Source organism: Coregonus clupeaformis, chromosome 11 (genome assembly GCF_020615455.1).
Source record: "Coregonus clupeaformis isolate EN_2021a chromosome 11, ASM2061545v1, whole genome shotgun sequence".
Taxonomy (NCBI): Eukaryota; Metazoa; Chordata; class Actinopteri; order Salmoniformes; family Salmonidae; genus Coregonus; species Coregonus clupeaformis.
The window spans coordinates 16,964,762-16,990,044 of record NC_059202.1 but is presented as its reverse complement, the minus strand read 5'-3'; the positions used below and the strand labels follow the sequence as shown (position 1 = coordinate 16,990,044).

Sequence of the window (25,283 nt, the reverse complement as noted above, 5' to 3'; positions counted from 1 at the left end):
ATCCCCTGCCCTAGAGCACACCCTCCTCACATAAACACATGCTCCTAATTTTCCCTGAATGCATAATAATCCAGTGCTGGTGGGACACAGACCTGTCAGTGTACTTCGAGGTTGTTTTGGAAACGGGTAAAGAACTCTTGACGACTCAGAGGGCTACACAGCTGGTTCTATCATTACTTAGAACTGTGAGGATCAACATAGACACCAGAGGGCCAACATGCTTTTTCTCTTGCTCTTAAAGTACATTTTTCTTTTGAGAGGAGCTCACGCGATATAAAGTATGTATCACTTTTTGTGCCACGCACTTATTGAGAGGCTTGTGATGTTTGGGTTTCAAAGCATTCCCGTTTGAGGTTCACCTAACCCAGGATTGATGGTATGAGAGGATAACCAATGCCAGATGTGTGGGAGAAAAATCTGACTGATTTCATTTGAATGAACATCGACCTTCAGTATTACTCTTTGCTTGCAAAGGCAAGTTCATGCTAAATCTATGAGCAATAACTGGTTAGCTTATCCCCATAGCAGTCTGCATGTTTATGGGAGGTCGGATAGAGACATAGAGCCAGTTAAAGGCAACTCAGTTCAGTTTCAAGTTCAGTTCCGAGTTCCAAGCTTTACCAACACAACGGGAGGCGTGAGGCTCTTCCAGAAGGACTGGACATGGCCACAGGGGTGTATATCTCAAAGTTCCTGGCCATAGCCATAGTGGTGTTGACCGTCTCATCTATTGGTGGAATAATTACAATGATTATTGTGTATGAGAACGAAAGAATCAAGACACAACCTACAGCACCACCAACACCTAATGCCACTACTCCGTATCCAACTGGACCACCACCCAACATGAGACTCCCTGGAAACCTGATTCCAGAGAGCTATGACATCGTACTACAGCCTCACCTCTACATCGTGATGAACAACACTAACAATCAATCTCTCATCTTCACTGGAAACTCCACTGTGTATTTTAGATGTGTGGAGAACACCAAAACTATCGTCCTTCACAGTAAAGAACAGAATGTGACTGCTGTAAAGGTGACAGATCTTGACAAGGGAAAGATCATCAAAGTTGACAACACCATACTGTATAGTAATGAAAGTAACTTCTTAGAGATTAGACTGGACAGTGTTTTAGTTGAAGATGGGAACTACAGTCTCTTTACTGCATTTGAGGGGGAGCTCCTTGATGATCTGGCTGGTTTTTACATGAGTTCATACAAAAAAGGGCCAAGCACAGAGGATGACACTGAAAGGTAAGGGTTTCTTTGATAACTACTGAGAAACTAAAACTATGAATGATTTGTTGTCAAACATATATGAAAGGAATGCTGTGAGATGGAAATTAGACTTGACTTATATGAAAACCCATTTACAGGTGGTTCGGGAATGAAACGATCATCGTGGAGCTTGATGAAAGGTAATACATGTACAAGTCTGATAATATATGTTTGCATCAACAGCATTACATAACTGGATTGATCACAAACCACAACCCTAAACAGTGTTCCGGTTGGATAGAGCTTTCTCTGTCTGATAAAGGCATGATTACATGGGCAATTTACAGGTGATAGTGGTGTAGTGACCTTTTGATAATAAGGCAAGCACACTCCTGAACCTTAAAAAAGCTACATACTTCCCCTGTATCATCATGAGGCAGAACACTTTGTACACCCCAACTAAAACAGGGATGCACATCCAACAAAGGCCTGACAGACTATGGGATAATTTGCCCCTCTGCCACCAATGTAGTAATTGAGGGGGACAGCCAGGGCAGGGCTTGAACCACATACCTTGCAATTACAAGGCAGACACATTGCTCTACCTACTGTGTCATTAGGTCAGACCTCTTGTTAGAGGCTGTTATATGGTTACATTTAGGAGTCTGGCAGGAAAGATAATTACTCTGTTTCATAAGTCCTCACGGGTTTGATCAGCAGTGCTTCCTTGAAATAAATTAGTAGTGGCCAGTACTAAGCAACCAGAAAGCAACCTGAAACCACCTCATCATTACACCTTGACACATTCATATGTGATTGTTTCCATGCTGTAAATCAGTGACCTGCTAGTTTATAGACCACTGTGCTTGAACAGAGATTGAATACAAAGTTTATCATGGTTTGTATTCTATTGCACTCTGTTTCCTTAAAAAAACATGATTTGCTTACAGATGGAATTCCAATTTCTTAAAAAATACCCCAAAGTGGCTTCTTCAGCGGACATGTGTACAGATGTATACAACATGTCCCTACAAATGGGACTATATTTCTTTATTTCTTGTCATATCAAATCACCCAGCAGTTGTTCAGGCCTGGCTCATATTTATATGTTCAACTTAAAAGTGTTTATTGTAAAAAGACCTCCTGGGATAATGTTGCACATTTTTCCTCTGTTCACTTCACCAACAGCTTTGCTTCACATTCCTTGAATAGATTAGGACACTCATTTGAGACATTGTTACTTCCTCAGTGGCTTTACAATTACAGTCCTGTATTGCAAAAAATTTCCATCACTGTTCATACTGTAGCTGCATAGACATTGGAAGCGTGGATAATTTGAAATACTGAAAAAAGCTAATTGAATCAAAATTAACTAACAAGCAACTCTTTCCTGTATTGTATTGCTGTTGTTACACTGTTATTCAATTCCAGTTGTAATATTTATCCTATTTTTCAACAAATACTTTCCACAGATTCATCGCTACTAGCCAAATGCAACCAACCGACGCCAGGAAAGTATTTCCTTGTTTCGATGAGCCAGCCATGAAGGCTACATTTAGAGTCACTATCATCCATAGGCCTGGCACGACAGCACTAGCAAATGGGAAAGTCATAGGTGAGAATCACATTTCATACTATTGTCATACTAGGTCATGTTAACCCACCTTCTAAAAGGCACCTTACATTCATATGTACCCTTACAAAAAGGTTGTACAGGAATCCTGCAGGAAAAATCCTGCATAATACAGTACATATCCTGCAGGAATAGGAAGTCCTGCAGCATATCCCACAGGATTTTCGGGGCCACTTTCCTTTAGGACAATTCCTGTAGGAATCCTGCAGGTACAGTGAGCTCCAGAAGTATTGGGACAATGACAATTTTGTTGTTGTTTTGGCTCTGTAATGATACAATGACTATGAAATGATAAAATGACTGAGGTTAAAGTGCAGATTGTCAGCTTTCATTTGAGGGTACTTTCTGAAATTACAGCACTTTTTGTACATAGTCCCCCCATTTTAGGGGACCAAAAGTATTGGGACGAATTCACTTACAGTACCAGTCAAAAGTTTGGACACACCTACTCATTCAAGGGTTTTTCTTTATTTGTACTATGTTCTACATTGTAGAATAATATTGAAGACATCAAAACTATGAAATAACACATATGGAATCATGTAGTAACCAAAAAAGTGTTAAACAACTAAAAACTCCATCATTCTCCTTCTTGGTAAAATAGCCCTTACACAGCCTGGAGGTGTGTTGGGTCATTGTCCTGTTGAAAAACAAATGATAGTCCCACTAAGCCCAAACCAGATGGGATGGCGTATCGCTGCATGCTGTGGTAACCATGCTGGTTAAGTGTGCTGAATTCTAAATAAATCACAGACAGTGTCACCAGCAAAGAACCCCCACACCATAACACCACCTCCTCCATGCTTTACGGTGGGAAATACACATGCAGAGATCATCCGTTCACCTACACCGCGTCTCACAAAGACACGGCGGTTGGAATAAAAAATCTCAAATTTGGACTCAAGACCAAAGGACAAATTTACACTGGTCTTATGTCCATTGCTCGTGTTTCTTGGGCCAAGCAGGTCTCTTCTTCTTATTGGTGTCCTTTAGTAGTGGTTTCTTTGCAACAATTCGACCATGAAGGCCTGATTCACGCAGTCCCCTCTGAACAGTTGATGTTGAGATGTGTCTGTGACTTGAACTCTGTGAAGCATTTATTTGGGTTGCAATTTCTGAGGCTGGTAACTCTAATGAACTTATCCTCTGCAGCAGAGGTAACTCTGGGTCTTCCATTCCTGTGGCGGTCCTCATGAGAGCCAGTTTCATCATAGCGCTTGATGGTTTTTGCGACTGCACTTGAAGAAACTTTCACAATTCTTGACATTTTCCGTATTGACTGACCTTCATGTCTTAAAGTAATGATGGACTGTCGTTTCTCTTTGCTTATTTGAGCTGTTCTTGCCATAATATGGACTAGGTCTTTTACCAAATACGGCTATCTTCTGTATACCACCCCTACCTTGTCACAACACAACTGATTGGCTCAAACGCATTAAGAAGGAAATAAATTCCACAATTAACTTTCAAGAAGGCACACCTGTTAATTGAAATGCATTCCAGGTGACTACCTCATGAAGCTGGTTGAGAGAATGCCAAGTGTGTGCAAAGCTGTCATCAAGGCAAAGGGTGGCTATTTGAAGAATCTAAAATATATTTTGATTTGTTTAACACTTTTTTGGTTACTACATGATTCCATATGTGTTATTTCATAGTTTTGATGTCTTCACTATTATTCTACAATGTAGAAAATAGTAAAAATAAAGAAAAACCCTTGAATGAGTAGGTGTGTCCAAACTTCTGACTGGTAGTGTATATGCGTATTAAAGTATTTGGTCCTATATTCATAGCACGCAATGGCTGGTAAATAATGTATTGTGTCATTTTGGAGTCACTTCTATTGTAACTAAGAATAGAATATCTTTCTAAAACTTTTACATTAATGTGGATGCCACCATTATTACGGATACTCCTGAATTAATCGTGAATAATGATGAGTGAGAAAGTTACAGACGCACAAATACAGTGGGGAAAAAAAGTATTTAGTCAGCCACCAATTGTGCAAGTTCTCCCACTTAAAAAGATGAGAGAGGCCTGTAATTTTCATCATAGGTACACGTCAACTATGACAGACAAAATGAAGAAGAAAAAAATCCAGAAAATCACATTGTAGGATTTTTAATGAATTTATTTGCAAATTATGGTGGAAAATAAGTATTTGGTCAATAACAAAAGTTTCTCAATACTTTGTTATATACCCTTTGTTGGCAATGACACAGGTCAAACGTTTTCTGTAAGTCTTCACAAGGTTTTCACACACTGTTGCTGGTATTTTGGCCCATTCCTCCATGCAGATCTCCTCTAGAGCAGTGATGTTTTGGGGCTGTCGCTGGGCAACACAGACTTTCAACTCCCTCCAAAGATTTTCTATGGGGTTGAGATCTGGAGACTGGCTAGGCCACTCCAGGACCTTGAAATGCTTCTTACGAAGCCACTCCTTCGTTGCCCGGGCGGTGTGTTTGGGATCATTGTCATGCTGAAAGACCCAGCCACGTTTCATCTTCAATGCCCTTGCTGATGGAAGGAGGTTTTCACTCAAAATCTCACGATACATGGCCCCATTCATTCTTTCCTTTACACGGATCAGTCGTCCTGGTCCCTTTGCAGAAAAACAGCCCCAAAGCATGATGTTTCCACCCCCATGCTTCACAGTAGGTATGGTGTTCTTTGGATGCAACTCAGCATTCTTTGTCCTCCAAACACGACGAGTTGAGTTTTTACCAAAAAGTTATATTTTGGTTTCATCTGGTTCTGGGATTTTTGCTCACCGTTCTTGTGATCATTTTGACCCCACGGGGTGAGATCTTGCGTGGAGCCCCAGATCGAGGGAGATTATCAGTGGTCTTATATGTCTTCCATTTCCTAATAATTGCTCCCACAGTTGATTTCTTCAAACCAAGCTGCTTACCTATTGCAGATTCAGTCTTCCCAGCCTGGTGCAGGTCTACAATTTTGTTTCTGGTGTCCTTTGACAGCTCTTTGGTCTTGGCCATAGTGGAGTTTGGAGTGTGACTGTTTGAGGTTGTGGACAGGTGTCTTTTATACTGATAACAAGTTCAAACAGGTGCCATTAATACAGGTAACGAGTGGAGGACTGAGGAGCCTCTTAAATAAGAAGTTACAGGTCTGTGAGAGCCAGAAATCTTGCTTGTTTGTAGGTGACCAAATACTTATTTTCCACCATAATTTGCAAATAAAATCATTAAAAATCCTACAATGTGATTTTCTGGATTTTTTTTCCTCAATTTTGTCTGTCATAGTTGACGTGTACCTATGATGAAAATTACAGGCCTCTCTCATCTTTTTAAGTGGGAGAACTTGCACAATTGGTGGCTGACTAAATACTTTTTTTCCCCACTGTATCTTACCCCCCCAAAAAAATGCTAACCTCCCCTGTTATTGTAATGGTGAGAGGTTATAATGTCTTGGGGGTATGATATTTGTGCGTCTGTAACTTTCTCACTCATCATTATTCACGATTCATTCAGGATTATCCGTAATCATGGTAGTATCCACATTAATGTAGAAGTATTTAGAAAGATATTGAATTCTTATTTACAATAAAAGTGACTCCAAAATGACACAATACATTATTGACCATTTATTTCTATTTGGCACAAAATAATCTGAAACACAACCAAAACAAACAGCAAATGCATCCAACAAATTTGTACAGTCTCAATCTTGATGTAGTCACTGCGTGCTACGAATATAGGACCAAATACTTAACTTTTGACTACTTTAATACACATATACAGTGAGGGAAAAAAGTATTTGATCCCCTGCTGATTTTGTACATTTGTCCACTGACAAAGACATGACCAGTCTATAATTTTAATGGTAGGTTTATTTGAACAGTGAGAGACAGAATAACAACAAAAAAATCCAGAAAAAAACGCATGTCAAAAATGTTATCAATTGATTTGCATTTTATTGAGGGAAATAAGTATTTGACCCCTCTGCAAAACATGACTTATTACTTGGTGGCAAAACCCTTGTTGGCAATCACAGAGGTCAGACGTTTCTTGTAGTTGGCCACCAGGTTTGCACACATCTCAGGAGGGATTTTGTTCCACTCCTCTTTGCAGATCTTCTCCAAGTCATTAAGGTTTCGAGGCTGACGTTTGGCAACTCGAACCTTCAGCTCCATCCACAGATTTTCTATGGGATTAAGGTCTGGAGACTGGCTAGGCCACTCCAGGACCTTAATGTGCTCCTTCTTGAGCCACTCCTTTGTTGCCTTGGCCGTGTGTTTTGGGTCATTGTCATGCTGGAATACCCATCCACGACCCATTTTCAATGCCCTGGCTGAGGGAAGGAGGTTCTCACCCAAGATTTGATGGTACATGGCCCTGTCCATCGTCCCTTTGATGCGGTGAAGTTGTCCTGTCCCCTTAGCAGAAAAACACCCCCAAAGCATAATGTTTCCACCTCCATGTTTGATGGTGGGGATGGTGTTCTCTGCAGCATTCCTCCTCCTCCAAACACGGCGAGTTGAGTTGATGCCAAAGAGCTCGATTTTGGTCTCATCTGACCACAACACTTTCACCCAGTTCTCCTCTGAATCATTCAGATGTTCATTGGCAAACTTCAGACGGGCCTGTATATGTGCTTTCTTGAGCAGGGGGACCTTGCGGGCGCTGCAGGATTTCAGTCCTTCACGGCGTAGTGCGTTACCAATTGTTTTCTTGGTGACTATGGTCCCAGCTGCCTTGAGATCATTGACAAGATCCTCCCGTGTAGTTCTGGGCTGATTCCTCACCGTTCTCATGATCATTGCAACTCCACGAGGTGAGATCTTGCATGTAGCCCCAGGCCGAGGGAGATTGACAGGTCTTTTGTGTTTCTTCCATTTGCGAATAATCGCACCAACTGTTGTCACCTTCTCACCAAGCTGCTTGGCGATGGTCTTGTAGCCCATTCCAGCCTTGTGTAGGTCTACAATCTTGTCCCTGACATCCTTGGAGAGCTCTTTCGTCTTGGCCATGGTGGAGAGTTTGGAATCTGATTGATTGATTGCTTCTGTGGACAGGTGTCTTTTATACAGGTAACAAACTGAGATTAGGAGCACTCCCTTTAAGAGTGTTCTCCTAATCTCAGCCCGTTACCTGTATAAAAGAGACCTGGGAGCCAGAAATCTCTCTGATTGAGAGGAGGTCAAATACTTATTTCCCTCATTAAAATCCAAATCAATTTATAACATTTTTGACATGCGTTTTTCTGGATTTTTTTGTTGTTATTCTGTCTCTCACTGTTCAAATAAACCTACCATTAAAATTATAGACTGATCATTTCTTTGTCAGTGGGCAAACGTACAGAATCAGCAGGGGATCAAATACTTTTTTCCCTCACTGTAAGTGAATTTGTCTCAATACTTTTGGTCCCCTAAAATGGAGGGATAATGTACAAAAAGTGCTGTAATTTCTAAAGGGTTCACCCGATATGGATAGAAATACCCTCAAATTAAAGCTGACAGTCTTTAATCTCATAGTCATTGTATCATTTCAAATCCAAAGTGCTATAGCACAGAGCCTAAACGACAACAAAAAATTGACTGTCCCAATACTTTTGAAACTGTAGCCCTTCTGGAAAACAATATGCTATACTGTATATTCAAAAATGTAGACATACATTTATGACTTCTCATTAAATTCCCCATTTTATATGCAGGACTTTTTGTAAACAATAATTCACAGATTATGAGGCTAATGCATGCATATACTGTGCCTGTTCTTTTAGCTTATATTGAGTATTTACTGTAGATACTATTGTGTAATGAGTGTCAAAACAAAACTCTTTCCTTTCATACTATCAAAGTCATCAAGTACAGAGTCTTTTTTATTCCTTTTAGGTACAACCCTTGAGGATATCGATGGAGAGACCTGGGAAGTCACTCGCTTTCAAACGACTAAGAAAATGTCAACTTACCTCTTAGCTTTCACAGTGTCTGATTTCGAATCCATAGGATCTACACATGAAAGAGTTGACATTAAGGTATGTAGCTGTAGTTGTTGAATCATAACTGTAATAGTGCATTATATCAACAAAATGACTTGTATTTTGTTGCATAGATATAACAAGGACCATGTGAAAAGGTTTGTATTTCAATAGCCATATCAAAGAAAGTTAATACTGTAGTAAATTACATATAAATGGCAATTCTCTCTAGATTCCAGCTAAACCGCTATACTATTTAAATGTATTCAGTTTAGACTACACTGCTGATTTTCATGGTAGAGATGTTTTTACTCACCAAATCATATTGATATGATACTAAAACTCACTTTTTTATTTTCTGTTCGGTTTGTTAAAGACGTATGCTCGACCGGAGGCCATAAAATCTGGACATGCAAAGTATGCTGCAAGTATCACTGGAAATATTCTGGCGTTCTATGAGAGTCCTGGAGTATTTAAAATGAATTATCCTTTGAGCAAGCTAGGTATGTATGGGCATGATTGCATCATAACGATGTAAAATAAGCATGGGTTAATCATAACATCGCAAGTGTTCAACAAAGATGAATTGTCATAAAATCCATCTAATCAATTTAATTATTTACTCCATACATAAACTGTCCAAAACAAAGTAAGAAGGTGAAATTCAATTAAATCATCAGCTGAAATTTAATCAACCAGCTACAACCAAAGCTTGGAAATGGAATAGAATATAAAATAACCTATTTTCAGTGGTGTAAAGTACTTATGGGGGGGGAAAAAGTATTTAGTCAGCCACCAATTGTGCAAGTTCTCCCACTTAAAAAGATGAGAGAGTTCTGTAATTTCCATCATAGGTACACGTCAACTATGACAGACAAATTGAGAAGAAAAAAAATCCAGAAAATCACATTGTAGGATTTTTAATGATTTTATTTGCAAATTATGGTGGAAAGTAAGTATTTGGTCACCTACAAACAAGCAAGATTTCTGGCTCTCACAGACCTGTAACTTCTTCTTTAAGAGGCTCCTCTGTCCTCCACTCGTTACCTGTATTAATGGCACCTGTTTGAACTTGTTATCAGTATAAAAGACACCTGTCCACAACCTCAAACAGTCACACTCCAAACTCCACTATGGCCAAGACCAAAGAGCTGTCAAAGGACACCAGAAACAAAATTGTAGACCTGCACCAGGCTGGGAAGACTGAATCTGCAATAGGGAAGCAGCTTGGTTTGAAGAAATCAACTGTGGGAGCAATTATTAGGAAATGGAAGACATACAAGACCACTGATAATCTCCCTCGATCTGGGGCTCCACGCAAGATCTCACCCTGTGGGGTCAAAATGATCACAAGAACGGTGAGCAAAAATCCCAGAACCACACGGGGGGACCTAGTGAATGACCTGCAGAGAGCTGGGACCAAAGTAACAAAGCCTACCATCAGTAACACACTACGCCGCCAGGGACTCAAATCCTGCAGTGCCAGACGTGTCCCCCTGCTTAAGCCAGTACATGTCCAGGCCCGTCTGAAGTTTGCTAGAGTGCATTTGGATGATCCAGAAAAGGATTGGGAGAATGTCAGATGAAACCAAAATAGAACTTTTTGGTAAAAACTCAACTCGTCGTGTTTGGAGGACAAAGAATGCTGAGTTGCATCCAAAGAACACCATACCTACTGTGAAGCATGGGGGTGGAAACATCATGCTTTGGGGCTGTTTTTCTGCAAAGGGACCAGGACGACTGATCCGTGTAAAGGAAATAATGAATGGGGCCATGTATCGTGAGATTTTGAGTGAAAACCTCCTTCCATCAGCAAGGGCATTGAAGATGAAACATGGCTGGGTCTTTCAGCATGACAATGATCCCAAACACACCGCCCGGGCAACGAAGGAGTGGCTTCGTAAGAAGCATTTCAAGGTCCTGGAGTGGCCTAGCCAGTCTCCAGATCTCAACCCCATAGAAAATCTTTGGAGGGAGTTGAAAGTCTGTGTTGCCCAGCGACAGCCCCAAAACATCACTGCTCTAGAGGAGATCTGCATGGAGGAATGGGCCAAAATACCAGCAACAGTGTGTGAAAACCTTGTGAAGACTTACAGAAAACGTTTGACATGTGTCATTGCCAACAAAGGGTATATAACAAAGTATTGAGAAACTTTTGTTATTGACCAAATACTTATTTTCCACCATAATTTGCAAATAAATTCATAAAAAATCCTACAATGTGATTTTCTGGATTTTTTTCCCTCATTTTGTCTGTCACAGTTGACGTGTACCTATGATGAAAATTACAGGCCTCTCTCATCTTTTTAAGTGGGAGAACTTGCACAATTGCTGGCTGACTAAATACTTTTTTCCCCCACTGTAAAAATACTTTAAAGTACTACTTAAGTCGTTTTTTTGGGGTATCTGTACTTTACTTTAATATTTATAATTTTTACAACTTTTACTTTTACTTCACTACATTCCTAAAGAAAATTATGTACTTTTTACTACATACATTTTCCCTGACACCCAAAAGTACTCTTTACATTTTGAATGCTTAGCCGGACAGGAAAATGGTCCAATTCATGCACTTATCAAGAGAACGTCCCTGGTCAACCCTATTGCATCTGATCTGGCGGACTCATAGCACACATGCTTTGTTTGTAAATTATGTCTGAGTGTTGGAGTGTGCCCCTGGCTATCTGTAAAAAAATAAAACAGAAATATGGTGCTGTCTTGTTTGCTTACTATAAGGAATTTTAAATGATTTTTACTTTTGATACTTAAGTATATTTTTTACATTACATTTACTTTTGATATTTAAGTATATTTAAAATCAAATACTTTTAAACTTTTACTTGAGTCATTTTATATTAAGGTGTCTTTTACTTTTACTCAAGTATGAAGATTGGGTACTTTTTCCACAACTGCCTATTTTCTATCTACTTTAGATCAGATTGCTCTACCAGACTTCAGCGCAGGTGCCATGGAGAATTGGGGCTTGGTAACATATCGTGAGACAGCTCTGCTATATGAGGAAGGGGTGTCCTCCACATCAAACAAAGAGTGGATTGCCACAGTTATTGCACATGAGCTTGCCCATCAGGTACAAAACTCAAAATTACTATTTCAAAATGTAATCTATGTATTAATGTAAAGAGAACTACAATTAATTAAAAACATGATCTTGCATTGTAGTGGCATTCACTGTAACGCCACCTAAATCTGTTGTTTTCAGTGGTTTGGAAACCTGGTGACAATGAAATGGTGGAATGACCTGTGGCTGAATGAGGGATTTGCAACATATATATCCTATATGGGAGTGGATCATATTGAGCCAACATGGAACATAGTATGTCCCCATCAACTTATTAATAACTGTATATTTGTTCTGCATCAGATTGCAAATTGTAGTAACACTTCTAAGAGGCTTCTTTTCATTTGGTCTCTGATTCTTTTGTTTTTCCAGAAAGATCTGATTGTTCTAAATGACATCCAGACTGTATTTCAAGTGGATTCATTGGCCTCATCCCATCCCCTAAGCTCTAAAGAGGATGATGTTCAAACTTCTAGTGACATCACTCAACTTTTCGATTCCATCACCTACAGCAAGGTCTGGTTGTGACAGAGCCCCATGGGGGAAGAGAGATGATATCAAAAATGTTTCTTTTTAACATTGAACAGGAATGTTCTATATAGTGAAGGAATTAGTTTATATAATCTATTAATATTAACATATCTTCACTCTTCAGGGGGCAGCTGTGCTGAGAATGCTCGCAGATTATCTGGATGAGAGGGTATTTCTGAATGGTCTGAGAGTAAGTACAACTATGTCTCTGTCCATTAATGTGTAGAATGGCTTATTGTCAGTGTGTGGAACATCTATGTTGTATATTTGTAATTTTCCACATGGATGTATCAAAACTAATGGGAACCTTTTGTGGATCAATAATCAATTACCTTTTTGTCAAATTCTTAAGAGTGTGTGTAAATACTATTGTTTCAAAATGTTTCAGAAATATCTTCAGGCTTTCCAGTACAGTAATACTGTACACAAGGACCTGTGGGAATATTTACAAGAGGTAAAAGCTGATAGTTTTACTAGGCCTATCAACACAACATTAGTATATGTAATTGTGTGCTTTCAAGCATGTAAAATTTATAAAATGCTTTAGTGGCATGAATACATTGTATAAAATGCTAATGACAAAAACATTCTAGGCGGTGGACGAGGACAGCGGCCACATTAAAGTTGCTGAAGTCATGGACACTTGGACAAAGCAAATGGGCTACCCAGTCATCACCATCAACACCACCAATGGGGCAGTTTCTCAAGAACATTTCCTCCTAAATCAAACATCTGACTACGAGTAAGTCCTGCACTATGTCAAGAAACACCACAGAGAGAGAAAACAAATATAACAGGTTTCCTGAACCACTGATTGTCCCCTCCGTGTAGAATTAGATGCCCATATGACTGACCTTGTGAAATCCTGTGCTTGGTCCGTCCCCCACAGCAGGTGTGGAGTTCAAACCCAGGCTACTCCACCTCTTGTTCTCTAAGCAATGGATTGTTGCTAGAGTACTCTGACAGACATTTCCACTCAACAGTTTTAGAGTAACACTTTAATTGAACTATAAGCCATAACAGCGTCATACTATTATCATGAACATGACATAATGAATGTCATAAGATGACAAGACAGTGTCATTTTTCATACATCAGAAACAGTTATGACATATGTTGACATAACAGCTTATGTTGCTTACTCACCTAAAAAGTGTTGCTAAAATTGTTAGTCGTAACACCTGTCATAACCGTTTCCAATGCATGCAAAATGACACTGCCATGCCATTCAGTTATGACATGTTTACAACAATATTATGACACTGTTATCATTTCAAATGAAGTGTTACTATAGTATATTATTACAGTTTTGATTGGATTACATTGAAATGAATTAGGCCTACAATGAAGCATTGTATTAGCATATGTGAATATAGCTGTAGGTCATAATATTATGTCAATATATTGTTTATGAACTTTTTCTCTTTCATTAGTTTTGAATGGCATGTCCCAATCAGAGTGATGAAGGAAGGTGAACCCATAAAACTAGTTACACTGGCAAAAAAATATCAAGGTAAGGAATATTTAATTGAATGTACTATGTACAATTGTTAATGTTTGTCTTAGTATCACTTTATGAGTAACCTCGTCCCCAGGCTAAATGAGAGAGATGATCTGATGAGCTATATTATGTACAGTAATTCTCCATTATAGATAGACTGAACATGGCAAATATAATGTATGATAATAGCAAACCCAACTAATTAAATGGTGCTAGTCATTAGTTCTGTCAATAAAAACCTAATTGAGGGAAAATGTAACTCTCATGTTCTGAATTTGCTCAACAGTACTGATGCCAGATTACCTGTCTGAAGATGGCAAGTGGGTGCTTGCCAACATAAACTGTATGGGATATTTCAGAGTCAACTATGATCCAGTGAATTGGGATAGACTGCTCTCTCAGCTGGAAATGAATATTCACGTAAGTCTTCCTCATTTGTGTAGAACAGTATTGTCCATACAGTCCAAGTCAGACACGAAACAGAGCACATTATATATTGCTAGTGCTTAGAAGGCTGTTCCTGTGCATTATCAAAGCAGCCTGTTGATCCAAAATAAACAATGTAGCATATTCTAAGAAGACTAGGTAATATTTTGTTAAGAAATATTTGGAGAGAATGTGCTGGAAAAGGTTTTTGTGAGTACATTGTTCAAATCAAATGTATTCGTCACGTTAACAGTTTACAGCAGGTTTAAAAGGTGCAGCAAAATGCCTTGTGTGCTAGCTCCCTCAAAATTGCAGTACAACCCCCTCCTCCCCCTCCTCAGTTGGGGTCTCAACATACTGTTGAGAGTAAGCTAGAATAGTAGTACTCAAGGTGCAAGTTAGAAATGTGATTGTGCATCAGCAGTTTTCTCTTGCTATGTCAGTCACTGACAACCACTCAATTAGCCATGTCGGCTAACAATTTTTTGATTGGTAAGTTAGTCAGCCAGCTATCTGAACTTGTAGTAATGATGGCCAAATACTGACCGGTCACGCAGGGCACGTGCCTAGGGGCCCTGACCTCCAGGGGGCCCACATTGATTTTGTTAGTCACTCTCACTCAGATATCATAATCATGGCAAAATGTGTAGAATTGCAGGAAATGTGCTTTAAAACTGAAGAAACGTCTCTCCACCACATGGCAAAATGTGTAGAATTGCAGGGAATTGGCTATAAGACTGACATTTATTTATCTCTGCCCCATGGCAAAATCAGTAGAATTGCATGTAAATTTTCATAAAATTGTAACTACCCCCCCAGCAAAATGTGTAGAATTTCAGGTTGGTAAGTTAGTCAGCCAGCTATCTGAACTTGTAGTAATCATGGTCAAATACCGACCGGTCACGCAGGGCTCGTGCCTAGGGGCCCTGACCTCCAGGGGGCCCACATTGATTTTGTTAGTCACTCTCACTCAGATATCATTAACATGGCATAATCATGGCAAAATGTGTAGAATTGCAGGAAATGTGCTTTAAAACTGAAAAAAACTTCTCTCCACCACATGGCAAAATGGGTAGAATTGCAGGGAATTGGCTATAAGACTGACATTTATTTATCTCTGCCCCATGGCAAAATCAGTAGAATTGCATGACCATTTTTATAAAATTGTAACTCCCCCCGTGTAGAATTTCAGGAAATTTCAGAAAGGGGGGCAACCAAATCTGGCTTAGGGCCCCCAAAAGGCTAGAGCCAGCCCTGTGTACACAATAGGTTATACAGTATAGATCATGATTGTGTTATAATAATAATATGCCATTTAGCAGACGCTTTTATAATAATAATAATAATAATAATAATATGCCATTTAGCAGACGCTTTTATCCAAAGCGACTTACAGTCATGCGTGCATACATTTTTGTGTATGGGTGGTCCCGGGGATCGAACCCACTACCTTGGCGTTACAAGCGCCGTGCTCTACCAGCTGAGCTACAGAGGACCATGTCAAGTATGACTGTATTTCATAGGCGAAATTGCCACAGGGAATGGGGGGACAGGTCCCCCCCCAATATTCAGAACAGGTCGATTGGTCCCCCCCAATAATTTATTCAAAAAATATTTACAAAATATTTGTTGTAGCATATGAATACGTCATAAGCAATGGCAAAATTTGTAGAATTGCAGAAAATTAGCTTTAAAGTAACTGTTCAGTGTTTCCAGATTTCTATGAAATATGACTAATTAATTACAGTATGAGTGAAATTGTTTTCCTACCAAGAAATCGTAATTAAGTATGTTAAAAAGCAGCTTTTCTGTGTTGGAATGGTGTGGGCGTACCTCAACAACAGAATGGTGTGGGCAATACCGGTCATAAAAAATATTAATGCAAGTAGACCACTGATTAGCCAGCTCATCCTCCTCAGGAGGGTGACATCGTCCTCTATGAGGAAATAGCACACATTTTTTAAATGGTCTGTTTGAGATACAAGTTTGAGTTGGGGGATTTTAAGTGTTTTTTCTGCTTTGGAGATTTTCACTGGACAGTTACTTTACCCCATGGCAAAATGTATAGAATAGCAGGAAATTAGCTTTAAAACTGCAACATTTTCTCTCAGCCTCATGACAAAATGTGTAGAGTAACATTATAAAACTGCAGATTGTTCTCTCTGTCCCATGGCAAAATGTGTTGAAATGTTAGCTGTTTTCCTGATTTTTCCCTTTTTTGGGGGGGTTGTGGGGGCCTTACACTTATACTGTGTTTTCAAAATACCCCTCCATATACCCCTCAAAATACCCCTCGAGAGGCATAATAAGTCATGTCAAACTGTGTAGAGTTGCAGGAAATGCGTTTTAAAATGTCAACAACAAAAATCTGGGGGAGGACTACCCCCGAGCCCATCTATTGTTCGTCCCCCCCAATATCTACACCACAATTTCGCCCTGGCTGAATTTACAGATATAAAGTGGGTAGTGTCTTGGTCACGCAGTTGAATAAATAGTATATAATAGAACAGCAGCATTGACTGCGTGTTTGTTTGTGTGTGTTTGTTTATGGACAGTTGTGAGTGTGTGCTTGTGTGTAAGGGTTGGATGTGTGGAGAGTCGGTGCAAATAGTCACTAAGTCTCAGCTCTGTGCAGGAGACTGCTAGTGTTAGCTGTTCAGCAGTCTGATGGCCTGGTGGTAGAAGCTGTCTCGGAGCCTGTTGGTCCGAGACCCGATGCTCCGATACCGCTTGCTAGATGGTAACAGAGTGAGCAGTCCGTGGCTCGGGTGACTGGAGTCCTTGACGATCTTCCGGGCCTTCCTCAAACACAACCTGGTGTAGATGTCCTAGAGGGCAGGGAGCTTGCCCCCAGTGATGTATTGGGCCGTCCGCACAACCCTCTGTAGAGCCTTGTGGTTGAGGGCTGTGCAGTTGCCATACCAGGCAGTGATGCAGCCGGTCAAGATGCTCTTGATGGTGCAGCTGTTTTTCACCTCAGTGTTGGTGTGATTGGGCCATGTCAGGTCCTCTGTGATGTGCACACAGAGGAACTTGAAGCTTTTGACCCTCTCCACTGCAGTCCCATCAATGTCAATAGGGCCATGGTCCCTCTCCTCTTTCCTGTAGTCCACAATCAGCTCCTTTGTTTTGCTGATGTTGAGGGAGAGGCTGTTTTCCTGGCACCACTCTGACAGGGCTCTAACCTCCTCCCTGTAGGGTGTCTCGTCGCCACCGGTGATCAGGCACCACTGTCGTGTCGTCAGCAAACTTAATGATGATAGTGTCCCGAGTGGCGCAGTGGTCTAAGGCACTGCATCGCAGTGCTAGCTGTGCCACTAGAGATCCTGGTTCGAATCCAGGCTGTCGTAGCCGGCCGCGACCGGGAGACCCATGGGGCGGCGCACAATTGGCCCAGCGTCGTCCAGGGTAGGGGAGGGAATGGCTGCCAGGGATGTAGCTCAGTTGGTAGAGCATGGCGTTTGCAACGCCAGGGTTGTGGGTTCGATTCCCACGGGGGGCCTGTATGAAAAATAAAAAAATAACTGTAAGTCGCTCTGGATAAGAGCGTCTGCTAAATGACTAAAATGTAAAATGTGTTGGAGTCGTGCGTGGCCTGAACACCTTGGGGCGGCCTGTCAGGAATGTGTCAGGAATGTGTTCATACCCAGGGCCTTGAGATTAATGACGAGCTTGGAGGGGAATATGTTGTTGAAAGCTGAGCTGTAGTCGATGAACAGCATTCTCACATACAGTGGGGAGAACAAGTATTTGATACACTGCCGATTTTGCAGGTTTTCCTACTTACAAAGCATGTAGAGGTCTGTAATTTTTATCATAGGTACACTTCAACTGTGAGAGACGGAATCTAAAACAAAAATCCAGAAAATCACATTGTATGATTTTTAAGTAATTAATTTGCATTTTATTGCATGACATAAGTATTTGATCACCTACCAACCAGTAAGAATTCCGGCTCTCACAGACCTGTTAGTTTTTCTTTAAGAAGCCCTCCTGTTCTCCACTCATTACCTATATTAACTGCACCTGTTTGAACTCGTTACCTGTATAAAAGACACCTGTCCACACACTCAATCAAACAGACTCCAACCTCTCCACAATGGCCAAGACCAGAGAGCTGTGTAAGGACATCAGGGATAAAATTGTAGACCTGCACAAGGCTGGGATGGGCTACAGGACAATAGGCAAGCAGCTTGGTGAGAAGGCAACAACTGTTGACGCAATTATTAGAAAATGGAAGAAGTTCAAGATGACGGTCAATCACCCTCGGTCTGGGGCTCCATGCAAGATCTCACCTCGTGGGGCATCAATGATCATGAGGAAGGTAAGGGATCAGCCCAGAACTATACGGCAGCACCTGGTCAATGACCTGAAGAGAGCTGGGACCACAGTCTCAAAGAAAACCATTAGTAACACACTACGCCGTCATGGATTAAAATACTGCAGCGCACGCAAGGTCCCCCTGCTCAAGCCAGCGCATGTCCAGGCCCGTCTGAAGTTTGCCAATGACCATCTGGATGATCCAGAGGAGGAATGGGAGAAGGTCATGTGGTCTGATGAGACAAAAATATAGCTTTTTGGTCTAAACTCCACTCGCCGTGTTTGGAAGAAGAAGAAGGATGAGTACAACCCCAAGAACACCATCCCAACCGTGAAGCATGGCGGTGGAAACATCATTCTTTGGGGATGCTTTTCTGCAAAGGGGACAGGACGACTGCACCGTATTGAGGGGAGGATGGATGGGGCCATGTATCGCGAGATCTTGGCCAACAACCTCCTTCCCTCAGTAAGAACATTGAAGATGGGTCGTGGCTGGGTCTTCCAGCATGACAACGACCCGAAACACACAGCCAGGGCAACTAAGGAGTGGCTTCGTAAGAAGCATCTCAAGGTCCTGGAGTGGCCTAGCCAGTCTCCAGACCTGAACCCAATAGAAAATCTTTGGAGGGAGCTGAAAGTCCGTATTGCCCAGCGACAGCCCCGAAACCTGAAGGATCTGGAGAAGGTCTGTATGGAGGAGTGGGCCAAAATCCCTGCTGCAGTGTGTGCAAACCTGGTCAAGACCTACAGGAAACGTATGATCTCTGTAATTGCAAACAAAGGTTTCTGTACCAAATATTAAGTTCTGCTTTTCTGATGTATCAAATACTTATGTCATGCAATAAAATGCAAATTAATTACTTAAAAATCATACAATGTGATTTTCTGGATTTTTGTTTTAGATTCCGTCTCTCACAGTTGAAGTGTACCTATGATAAAAATTACAGACCTCTACATGCTTTGTAAGTAGGAAAACCTGCAAAATCGGCAGTGTATCAAATACTTGTTCTCCTCACTGTAGGTATTCCTTAAGATGTCAAATAAGACAATATGCTAGCTCCCTTGTGCAGTTTGCTTTAAAGACACTCTCCAGCTTTGAACTTTTCCGGTTGAAAAATACTGTATAAATACAGTAATGGACACACACTAAAAAATATATACACTACCGTTCAAAAGTTTGGGGTCACTTAGAAATGTCCTTGTTTTTGAAAGAAAAGCAATTTTTTGGCCCATTAAAATAACATAAAATTGATCAGAAATACAGTGTAGACATTGTTAATGTTGTAAATGGCTATTGTAGCTGGAAATGGCTGATTTTTAATTTATCTTATGGAATAGCCTTCATTTCTCAGAACCTGATGAGTTTCAGAAGAAAGTTATTTGTTTCTGGCCATTTTGAGCCTGTAATCGAACCCACAATTGCTGATGCTCCAGATACTCAACTAGTCTCAAGAAGGCCTGTTTTATTGCTTCTTTAATCAGCACAACAGTTTTCAGCTGTGCTAACATAATTGCAAAAGGGTTTTCTAATGATCAATTAGCCTTTTAAAATGATAAACTTGGATTAGCAAACACAACGTGCTATTGGAACACAGGACTGATGGTTGCTGATAATGGGCCTCTGTACGCCTATGTAGATATTCCATAAAAAAACTGCTTTTCCAGCTACAATAGCCATTTACAACATTAACAATGTCTACACTGTATTTCTGATCAATTTTATGTTATTTTAATGGACAAAAAAATTGCTTTTCTTTCGAAAACAAGGACATTTCTAAGTGACCCCAAACTTTTGAACGGTAGTGTATGTTTTGAGCAAAATAGTGTTTTTTAAACACAACTGTAAACTTCAAGGAGTAGGACATTCAATGAGTTTCTCTGATGGTCTGATGTGACATCATCGGCTTCCCCCCTTCCTTACGGGAACAATAGAGGAGCACTAGAGGTGAAAAAAGGAAAGGCCCCTCTTGTGCCATGTCATGTCATACCTGGACCACCTATTGAGATGTGCCTTTTGCTAAGTAAATCAGGTGTTAAATTAGGTGAAAAAAGAGACTGGAGTAGGACTTTAATAACTAGAATTCATTCATTTTATTATTTGATTTATTCTCAGGAAATTCCAGTCATCAACCGGGGACAGCTTATTGATGATGCATTCAACTTGGCAAGGTAATCTCATCTAAGACTGATACATTCATGGACTTCCTTCAACATGTATACTCTGATAAACATGTTTTACACATTACAGTGATTGCATTTTCATGGTTTGGGACCTTACAGAAATTATACTTTCATGATGTAAATAATATCCTCTTTGGACGGCTAAGGTCTTCTGATATTATATATTTTATTTGTTTATCAAGGGCCAAACATATCAATGTGACACTGGCTTTGAGAACTACCAAGTACCTCCGGAATGACACAGAGTACATACCATGGGAATCAGCACTCAGAAACCTGGACTATTTCATTCTCATGTTTGATCGCTCCGAGGTCTATGGCCCAATGCAGGTCAGTCATCAAATAAAGATACTGTACATTAAAGTGCCCTTTTATCATAGCAAACTGTATTCCTACAAATTTAAATGACAAATATGAGTGTAATACAGTATTTTTCCTATGCTATTTCCAGGCATACTTAAGAAAGCAAGTTGGTGGCCTTTATCAACATTTTGAAAATGTCACCATGTTGTCTACGGTCCCAGAGAAGCATTCTGCACAGTGAGAAACATATTTTCATAATCATCAAATATTGCAACCCTCTGAACACATCCTGTCTTTAAGTATGTTATTAACATGTCATTATTCGTTCCCAGGTACAACCAGATTAACGCCATTTCAGTCGCATGCAGCAATGACATTCCAGAGTGCCAAGAAATGGCAAAAATGCTATTTGACAACTGGATGACAAACAAAACTACCAATTGGTATGGAATTGGGTTTCGTCAAGCCAACATAGCCAGATGCATGCTAGTTCCTGCTGTACTTAGCACTGTATTTCACAGTTGAATGGGGTCGTCATATCATTCATAAAACATAACACGTAATCTGTAATATGCATGACATTGATTAAATAACCTAATACCAAAATGTTATATGCAATTTTGGATATATTGAGTGTATTGATCCTTTTAACTTTAATGAACAGATTCTGTTTCTCTCTTTAATTGTCCCCACTGCCATAGTATACACCCTAACCTGAAGGCCACCATCTACTGCCAAGCTATAGCTGCTGGGGGAGAGAAGGAATGGGAATTTGCTTGGGGCAAGTTCGAGAATGCCGCCACAGCCACAGAGAAAGACAAACTAAGATATGCCCTCTCATGCACCAGGAAGATCTGGCTCCTGAACAGGTTAGATAGTTTTCCGTCTGTACCACCCTCTTCGGGATATAAACTTTAGTTGCTGTGCAAAGACCATTTATCAGGCATTTCCTTCTCATCTTGCAGATACCTTGAGTATACTTTGAACCCTGACAAGATAAGAAAAATGGATGCAGTTTCTACCATCAGCTACATAGCCAGAAATGTGGCAGGGCAAGCAATAGCCTGGAATTTTGTACGCGCAAACTGGAACTACATCAGCTTGGAGTATGTTTTTTTCTGTTGTTAATTACTGTATATATATATCATGTTCCTTTCCAACTAAAATAATGGACCCATGACTTATTAGCATTTATTTTGTATGGTGTCTCATAAAGTGTTGTGTAAAAATCACCTAAATAAACCTCAAGGAAGGTGTAGACCAGTCAAACAAGTCGGGTACAAAGGTCTCCTTGGCCAATCAGAGGAAATCACCTCTAATTTATCATTTATTTGTTTGGAGTTGCCTGTATCTCCTGTTTCTGTAGCGTGAGGCAGCTTGATGTACAAGTACACCCCCTGGACAGGACGCTAGTCTATCTCCTGTTTCTGTAGCGTGAGGCAGCTTGATGTACAAGTACACCCCCTGGACAGGATGCTAGTCTATCTCCTGTTTCTGTAGCGTGAGGCAGCTTGATGTACAAGTACACCCCCTGGACAGGATGCTAGTCTATCTCCTGTTTCTGTAGCGTGAGGCAGCTTGATGTACAAGTACACCCCCTGGACAGGATGCTAGTCTATCTCCTGTTTCTGTAGCGTGAGGCAGCTTGATGTACAAGTACACCCCCTGGACAGGACGCTAGTCTATCGCAGAGTGCCAAGCAGAGACGCATCAGGTCCCATTTTTACAGTCTTTGGTATGACTCTGCCAGGGATTGAACTCAACCTTCCGATCTCAGGGCAGACACTCTAACCACAAGGCCACTGAGTTGCCAGGCAGTCATCTAAATTGGCTTCTATCAAACTGCTTGCTGAGCAAACATGCTCATCTCACCTCTCCCCTCTGCTCTCCTCCTCAGGTACGGAGGAGGGATCATGTCACTTGGCAACCTGATTGATGGAGTGACACAGAGATTTTCCACTGACTTTGAGCTTGAAGAGGTGAGCGTCTCCCTATTGGTAACAGGCAAGGCCCACAACGCTATCTGAGTCACAAACCTCTCCTCCGTCTTGATGACTGAATAGAATGCAGTGATTTAGTTTTCATGTCTGGGGATGAGAGACTAGGTTCAGCTGGTGGGAGTTGAGTTTTGAGTAATTACTGGTTTCCGCCCTAATTCAAACTTTTCCCTGATTGTTATTGTGCAGCTGGGACAGTTCCTGACCGACCATGATGTAGAAGAACTGCGTTTGGCAATCAGGGCCCTAGAGCAAGCCACTGAGAGAACCGAGGCCAACATTAAATGGGTGAAGGAAAACAAGCAGACTGTTCTGGAGTGGTTTAAAAAAGAGTCAAGGCAAGAGCAGCTGAACTGAGCTGATAGGATGAGAACCAGATGGACCAGAGTGCCATGATTTTGAACACACCCTGTATTTGACTTGAGTCTTAGGGTGTATTAAATAGTCGGATTCTGTTGCAAAATGTTTAGTCTGTTGCAAACTGTTTACTCTAGGAAGCAAACAGAGCAAACGTAACCAAACAGGGAGGGAAACTCTTTTTTTCCTTGCAAAACATTTTCCATTTGGAGTAAATGTTTTCCGTTGCAAAACATTTTACAACAGATCAAATGTTTTGCAACAGAATCCAACTAATGAATACACCCTTGGTTTCATTCCAATTAGATCCGAAAACAGGTTTCATATAATCAACATGTAATATAAACCTAAAATAAATGTAGATTTCAATGTTTTTGTCACTTGTAATTCAACAAGACGAGAAATTATAATATTTTATTTAAACAAGTAACATTCCACCATTTGTTGTTTGAGACAATATTGTTTACACTGACAGTCACATCCAAAGAAAACGCTTTCTCAGGTTGACAACTACAATTATTTTGATAAAAGACTATCAAACAACACATAACTATAGCAATACAATGTCTTACTGTATGTATTTGTAAAAATATGTATTATGTGTCAAAGTATTGCATATTGCCGTTTTCCTTTTTATTTTCTTAACATTTTAGTCATTTAGCAGACACTTTTATCCAGAGCGACTTACAGTAGTAGTGAGTGCATACATTTCCATACTTTTTATTAGTTTTAATAAAATTGATTGAAGTTAGATTGGTAAAAGGACTAGATTGAGTTTGGGCTATTGTGTCGGGGGAGTGAGACGAATATTCACCAATAAATATAACATTATTGTATCTAAGTGTATTATTTCACACAATATGTTAGTAACGGGCTCAGAAAAATAGTGATACATTATGGTACATACTGTAGACAAGTAATGTAGCTATTGATTCATGTTGGTAATCCAAACAAGTTTCTGATCTATTTTGGAGGACGCATGATTTCAAATCAACTACAATAGTTTACTTATTCTACTGTAGCCTAGATCTAAGTGGCTACTTCATACATTTGCACATGCAGATATTCTGATTAGCAGGCAACGTTTACTACTCTACTAGTCAAAGCTATAACTCCATCCTTGCATGATCACTCTTACCCAAGTGATGGTTTACATTTTGGACACATCATTAGAACAACAACACCATCAAATAAATTGCCATTAGTTTTATTACAAGGTTAGCCTTGTACATATGATTTGTACCCTTCTAAAGACAATTCTGCATTTTCAATAGAGAGATAGTAGAGGAGTAAAGCCTGTATGATGATTCCCAAAGAGAGGCTTTACACCCCATATCAAAGGTACCCTGCAATACCAAGATTTGTCAACGTCTTATAGAAGAGTCTATATTACATGCAAAATAAAAAACAACATAAAAAATGAAATGCCCCTCTTCCTCTTTTGTGTGCATATGCTGCACAAGCAACGTTGGAGGCTGGAACCATGGAGCACAAACCAACACAGGAATAAGGAGGTTTTACTGTGCAATTCCATTAATCTCCTCAATCATCCTAACATAGAAATAGCAGTCAAATAGGGGTGATAGGGGCAAACGTTGAAATGGGGTGTCATAAAAGATATACAGTACCGAGAAAAATAAATAATTTATGTTCAGTGAATAGACTGTAGATCAGGGATGGGAAACTTTGATGGGGGTGGTGCTACCACAAAAAATCTGAACTCATGAGAGGCCGCAGTTGCTCGCGGGTCTGCATACCCACATCTACCCTTCCCCCTCTTGGCCTCCATCTTGACAGC

At 40.3% G+C, this 25,283-nt stretch overlaps 1 protein-coding gene across 1 annotated transcript; it reads left to right on the top strand.

Moving 5' to 3' along the window:
• Window positions 1-663: 663 nt before the first annotated feature.
• Window positions 664-24,900, top strand: anpepa (alanyl (membrane) aminopeptidase a). The gene is made up of 21 exons (XM_045223471.1): window positions 664-1,256; window positions 1,379-1,420; window positions 2,693-2,835; window positions 8,705-8,847; window positions 9,167-9,293; window positions 11,724-11,878; window positions 12,011-12,124; window positions 12,242-12,385; window positions 12,525-12,590; window positions 12,789-12,854; window positions 12,994-13,142; window positions 13,834-13,913; window positions 14,188-14,321; window positions 20,761-20,816; window positions 21,011-21,158; window positions 21,280-21,368; window positions 21,464-21,574; window positions 21,833-22,000; window positions 22,097-22,237; window positions 23,029-23,110; window positions 23,318-24,900. Exons 1-21 carry the CDS (start codon window positions 664-666, stop codon window positions 23,483-23,485), a joined length of 2,919 nt encoding a protein of 972 aa, XP_045079406.1. The 3' UTR covers window positions 23,486-24,900.
• Window positions 24,901-25,283: the final 383 nt, after the last annotated feature.

Coding starts and splice junctions, on each gene's coding strand:
- anpepa (XM_045223471.1), top strand. CDS start 664: ATGGCCACAGGGGTGTATATCTCAAAGTTCCTGGCCATAGCCATAGTG. Junction 12,125..12,241: donor TTGAGCCAACATGGAACATA/GTATGTCCCCAT, acceptor TTGTTTTTCCAG/AAAGATCTGATTGTTCTAAA. Junction 21,159..21,279: donor AGGTCTATGGCCCAATGCAG/GTCAGTCATCAA, acceptor TGCTATTTCCAG/GCATACTTAAGAAAGCAAGT.